General features: G+C 58.2%; 1 protein-coding gene across 1 annotated transcript; it reads right to left on the bottom strand.

Annotated features, from left to right (window-relative positions):
* Nucleotides 1-1,800: 1,800 nt before the first annotated feature.
* LOC113941230 lies at nt 1,801-5,894 on the bottom strand (the record flags this gene model as incomplete). The annotated part of the gene is made up of 10 exons (XM_027632389.1): nt 5,856-5,894; nt 5,730-5,786; nt 5,421-5,558; nt 5,034-5,210; nt 4,751-4,900; nt 4,491-4,592; nt 4,187-4,289; nt 3,860-3,916; nt 3,637-3,710; nt 1,801-1,938 (listed from the first exon to the last, which is right to left on the bottom strand). Coding segments are annotated over exons 1-10 (1,035 nt in total), but the record flags the coding sequence as incomplete, so codon positions are not given.
* Between the last annotated feature and the right edge of the window lie 205 nt (nt 5,895-6,099).

A 6,099-nucleotide genomic window follows, 5' to 3' on the forward strand; every position in this document is an offset into this window, starting at 1 on the left:
GCAGGAGAAGGGCTGCTGCTCCCTGGCAGTGCTGCTCTGCTGGGACTCTTTTCTGGCCCAGCTCTGCACAGAGGCTCCGAGCCTGCAGCTGCAGAGAAGTCAGAGAGGAAAGATGTGAGGCAAACAAGCCAATGCAGAGTTCTTTATTTAGCTTAAGCACACAGCAAGTACAATTCCAAATTTATACAGCTTCTAGGCTAGACTAGAAAGACAAACACTGAATTAGAAATGGTCTTTATATATATATAAATATATTTACATTTTTTATATCTATCTATCTATCTATCTATCTATCTTTATATGTGTGTAAAGATTTTTTGGTGTGAAGAAATTCTCACAAAAATAGCAACCCTACCAGGAGGGAAAAAATAGAGAAGATATGGTGGGCCTTTCCTGAAGTCCATAACAGGATTGGCCTTTAATGAGGTACATAACATGCAGAAGAAGGAGAGTTTATTGCTTCTGAAAAACACCCATTTGTCAGTTTCCTCATGGCATCCTTGAGCTCCTGGTTCCTGAGGCTGTAGATGAGGGGGTTCAGTGTCGGAGGAACCACTGAGTACAAGAGTGACACAATAAGATGCAGGGATGGGGAGGAGATGGAGCAGGGCTTCAGGTAGGCAAAGAATAAGGTACTGATAAACAGGGAGACCACGGCCAGGTGAGGGAGGCACGTGGAAAAGGCTTTGTGCCATCCCTGCTGAGAGGGAATCCTCAGCACAGCCCTGAAGATCTGCGCATAGGAGAAAACAATGAAAATGAAACAACCAAATATTAAACAGACACTAACCACAATGAACCCAAGTTCCCTGAGGTAGCCTGAGTGTGAGCAGGAGAGCTTGAGGATGTGTGGGATTTCACAGAAGAACTGACCCAGGGCATTGCCCTGGCACAGGGGCAGGGAAAATGTATTGGCTGTGTGCAGCAGAGCATTGAGAAAGCCAGTGGTCCAGGCAGCTGCTGCCATGTGGGCACAAGTTCTGCTGCCCAGGAGGGTCCCGTAGTGCAGGGGTTTGCAGATGGCAACGTAGCGGTCGTAGCACATGATGGTGAGGAGGGAAAACGCTGCTCTAAGAAAGATTATGTAGACAAAAACCTGTGCACCACATCCTGTGTAGGTGATGGTTCTGGTGTCTGTCCTAGTTAGAACAGCTGGGAGTGATTCGTCACTGGATGGGTGTAGCCCAAAACTTTGTATTCTATAGCCTTCCATGGCATTTCCCAGAAACTGTTATCAGTAGAGGCCTGCAAAATAGGAAGATGTTCCTGTCCTCATACCCTTTTATGGGATTCCCCGCTCTGAGGGAAGGACTGAGCATCCTCATACCGTTTTATGGAATTCCCCGCTCTGAGGGAAGGACTGAGCATTCCTGCCTGAACTGGAGAATATATAAACTTGGAGTTTCAGAACCTTTTCACCACTCGTGGGATCCAGAGGAGGACTGCAGGCCACCGCTCTCAACCAGACTGCAGGCCACTGCTCTTGACCAGACTGCAGACCACCACTCTCGACTGGACTGCAACCACCACTTTTCAACCAGACTGCAACCACCACTCTTGACCAGACTGCAACAGCACTCTCACCAACAGGTTTTTCCCTCTCCTTTTACTTTGGACTCAGGGGGGCCCAAAGAACACCACTCTGTTCATGCCCCAGGGTGCTGGGTTATATATTTGGGTTTTGTGGGTTAAAACCAATTGTTTGTCTGTATAATTGTCCTTATTGTGTTATTTTATTAAATTGTTATTCTGACTTATAATCTCTCTTTTGAGTTGAGTTCATTTCCCCTGCTGGTTTACCTTTAAACCAGCACAAGCAGACACCACAGTCTCTCCATCCCTGAAGCTCTGCCACATGAGGCCCTGCTTTACTTCAGCTTCTGCTGCTTCTTCATTGGTTGCCCTCAAGTGCTGAATGTAGAGTTTAGAAACCCGTGCCTGTGGGGAGGAGAGGTTGAGCAGCTGCAACCCGAGGCTGGTGTCCCAGCAGAGTCTCTAAGGATGATACCAGTGGCACTGGCTGGGGACAGCTGAGTGTGGAAGGCGTGTCCAGCCTCAAGCAGGGCCGTTGAAGTCAGTCCGGATGTCAGGCTGCAGCTGAAGCTGCCAAGGGTTGCTGTGAGGCTGAGGAGTCACTGGAAAGCTGTGGTGGCCACTTGCCCTGAAGCCTTTTGCCAAAGCGGGTGCAATTGTGCCCACAGTCTGCCCATTTTTGGTGTCCTGGTGGGTGTGGGTGCCTGGGTGAGGAGGCCCAGGCGTTGTGGGTGCTGCTGTTCCTGGACAGCCTCTGGTGCTGTTGTCTGTGGGGCTCGGAGCCGCTTGGGCAGCAGCAAGTGCACAGGCCTACCCGAGGAACCCAGCGCCCTGCCCGTGGTGGCAGCAGCTCTGCGGGCCTGGAGCTCTGGTTCAGGGGGGTGTCGGCCACAGCCCCATGGCCTGGGCAACCACGGGGGCCCGGGTTGGCCGCCAGCCCTGCCTGTACCACTGCCCCTCGCAGGCAGCACCCTGCAGACGTGCCCCGGTAGGGCCCCTTGGCCTCCTTGTCCCCAACCAGGCCAGCCTGGCCCCCTTGGGGGTGCGTCCACCCTGCTGCTGTGGCCCGGCCTCCAGGGCTTCTGCCACAGGGCTGGGAGATGCCTCGGGAAAGCACCAGAGCAGTCGACTGGCAGGGAAGGAGGTGGCTGCCTGGGGGCTGCTTATGACCTCTGCCCCCCAAGTCCTGGGGTTTTCCCTTCACCCTGCCCCTCGGGGCCTGCACCCAGTCTGTCCCCTCGCAGCCTTCTGCCACCCACCCCCTCACAGATTCCACTCAAGGCTTCCCACTCCCTTGTCCCATCAGGGCCTCCACAGCACCTCACCCCTTCCTGGCCTCCCAGCGCCCCCTCCCCTGTGGGTCTCCCCCAGCCCCACCAACCTGCCCGGCAGCGGCGCAGCCCTGAAGGAGCTCCAGAGGAGCCGCTCCAGAGGCACTTGGGAGCCCGGAGCAATCCAACCAGCAACACACAGGCAGGACACAGATGCTGCTTCCTGACTGGGGGAGGGCTTGTGACCATCTCCAAGGACAAGGTCCTCAGGGTTCCCCACAGCTCCAACCTCTGCCCCTCCATCTTGCTGAAAACGTTGAGGCTCCAGCAGAACCACCAAAGGCCAAGGGGCTTCTGCCCACTTTTGCTGGCACGCTGCACAGCGGGGCAAGTGTTGCTGAGAACAAGGAACCCTTTTCCCCTCTTCCCCAAGGCCCTGTGCACACTGGGCACCAAAAAAACTCCTGGGCTTCTCTATGTGATAACATGGATGTAATATTCCCATGCTGGGCTCAAAGGAGGCGCTTGCAGGGAAGAGGCATCTTCCCCACAGGCTCAGGTGTCCCCAGGAGATGGAACTTCCCACATCAGTTCTCCACAGAGCGTCAGCAGCACAGGCAGACACTGCCCTGCGGAAAAGGCCGGGCCTGCCACGCCCTGCACAGCCAGTCTTGGAGCTGCTGGAATCTGGAGTAGGGAACCGTCTGTACAGCTCTCAGCACATAGCAGTGTTGAATTGCCAGGCCTGCCATCTGTCATCTGTCACGCCTCTACGGGCTGGAAGAGGTAGGAATGGAGACTACCAGAATGGGAAGAATGGAGTTCTCCGTACAGTTCTGATGATTTGGAGCGTTTCACGTGCCAGGTTTAAGACGGCAGGGTTGTCATCAGTCATGCCTTGAAGGGCTGGAAGAGAAAGGAAAAGAGCCAAGGTGAGAGACCAGGGGTGTGGAGACGCGAGGAACCCCTCCTACCAGGGCCATCCCAGCCAGCTCTTACCATGGCCAGGAGGGAGCAGGGTCCAAGGGGATGAGCTGGAAAGTGCCCTCACTCACCTTGGCAGATGAGCTGCAGTTCTGGCTGCTCCTGCTTCATGGACCTGGCGGCGATCCCTGGGAACACAGAACCTGTCAGGCCCCAGAGGCACAGGTCCCCCACAGCGGCACTGCCAGCCCGGCCACACGGCCTCCTGGCCTGGCAGGGCTGAGCCCGGGGCCTTCCCGCATGGGGACGCCCCAGGGCTGGGCTGGCACAGGGCGGCAGCAGGCGTCAGGCCACTCGGGGCTCCACATGCCCTGGGCCGCATCCTGCTGCCGCTGCAGCAGCCGGGGCTGGGGCCGAGCCGCAGCGGGGTGGGGAGGGACCCTGGCCTTGTGGTTCACCCAGAAACTTGATGGCCAGCTTTCGCAGGGGCTCCTCTGGGCTCTCCAGGTACGGCAGGGCCTGGCGCACGTACTGGCCCACTCGGTTCCTGTCCTTTTCCAGCTGCAAAGAGCACCAGGGTACAGAGGGGAGGCTGGGTTCAGGCTCTGCCCCTTGGCCGGGCGCTCCCTGCCCCCAGCACGGGGTTCCCCTGCCTGCAGAGCCCTGAGGCCCGTCCAGCAGCCACTGGGACCAGGTTTGGGGGGAGCAGAGGGCTGGGTGCTCCCGGGGAGCCAGGGGCTGGGGCTTTGGGGCCGTCCTTACCAGGCACTCGGGAAACCTCCACGGCTGCTCCATGGTCACCAAGTGCTCAAGATCCCTCCACTTCAGGAACCTGGTTGCACCAAACAGTGCTCTCCGAGAGGCCTGCACAGCAACAGAGAGCGGACCATGGCACCGCAGCCCAGGGCACAGCACCCGCATCCCTGCGCCAAGGCCAGGAGGAGGCTGCAGGTGACCATGGGCCAGGGCAGGAGGCACAACAGCCTCCTGCCATGGGGACACCAGAGCCCACGAGTCCTCACCTCTGCCACACGCTGGTTCTCATCGTACCAGTTGAAGTAGAATGGCACCAGCCTCAGGTACACGTGTGACTTTAGGCTCTTGCTCCTCTCTGTCACTTCCAGCACCTCCCGGAAGAGGAGCATGGAGAGTTGCTGCAACTGGTTGCGCTCCTGGTGCAAAGGAAGAGCAAAAGACCTCAGCACTGGCTTCTCCAGGCCCACCGGGGCACAGGCCTGAAAAGGCACTGGGCCCAAAGTTTCCTGGCAGCACTCAGTGCCCACGATGAGGGGCACAGAGCCTTACGTTGTCAAAAAGTGGTTGCAGCGCCTCAAGCAACTTCAGGGCAGTTGGGTTGGATATTTGGATGATTTTAAAGTGGAGCACATTGATGACCACAGAGAGAGTCATCTGAACCGCGTCTGTGTCTGCATCCTGCAGTAGCTCCAGGAGGCTTTCATTCAGGCTCCAGATGCTCTTAGCCTGTGTGGAACACAATGCTGGGGTGCAGCCCCACGCTGTTGCCGCGGGGCCCAGAGGCCAAAGGTGCGTCCCAAAGGAGTCGGGCAGCTGAACGGGGAGGAGGAGAGCTGGGAGCAGCTGCCACAGTTGCCAAAGGCCACCCAAGGCCAAGCTACTGCCTTGCACAGCCCCACGCTGCCGACCCGGCTTCAGCCCCTGCCCCCTGCTCACCATTGCGGGAGCCTTGCTGATCACCAGTAGGCCTCGAAGCGCCAGGAGACCCCTCTCCGGGCAATGGCTGCGCAGGCGCCTTGAAATTATCTGCAGGACGCTGGACCCACATTGTCTGGGGTTCAGGCAGTGCAGGACCTGAAAGGCAGAGAGCAGTGACGGGGGGCCCGGTCAGCAGGAGCCCGGACCCGCCCGGGGCTGGGCCCAGGCAGCAGCACAGGGTGCAGGCACCGTCCCGGGCGGCTGCGGCTGTGAGAGGGCAGAGAGGGGGAGGCAGCTGGGCCAGGCAGCGCTCGCCGTCAGGCTCACCTCCACCAGGAATGCCAGGGCAGGCAGTTCCCACAGGGGTTCTTCCCTGCTGAGCCCCTGCAAGGGGGAATAAAGGTGCCACAGACCCTGAGCTAGGTGGGCAAAGCTCTCCTGGGACTGACTCACACAGGTCTGGTCTTTGGCCACCAGCCCGGGAGGGGACATGGGCGTTTTGGGAGGTGGCTCCTCCTGTGCAGCCGCCCCTCTCCGCCTTTTCCACTCTGCTCAGCCATCCCTGGCTGCCAAGGCCCTCTGGCCCAGGAACACGGGCACTGTGTGGGGTGGCCTGTGCACAGAGCAGAAATGATGGGAGCAGTGGGGAGAAAGGGTTCTCACCTGGCCAGCAGACCCACTGCATAGTGGTGGCTGT

The sequence above is a fragment of the Corapipo altera genome, unplaced genomic scaffold (genome assembly GCF_003945725.1).
Source record: "Corapipo altera isolate COAL_440 unplaced genomic scaffold, ASM394572v1 125, whole genome shotgun sequence".
Lineage (NCBI taxonomy): Eukaryota > Metazoa > Chordata > Aves > Passeriformes > Pipridae > Corapipo > Corapipo altera.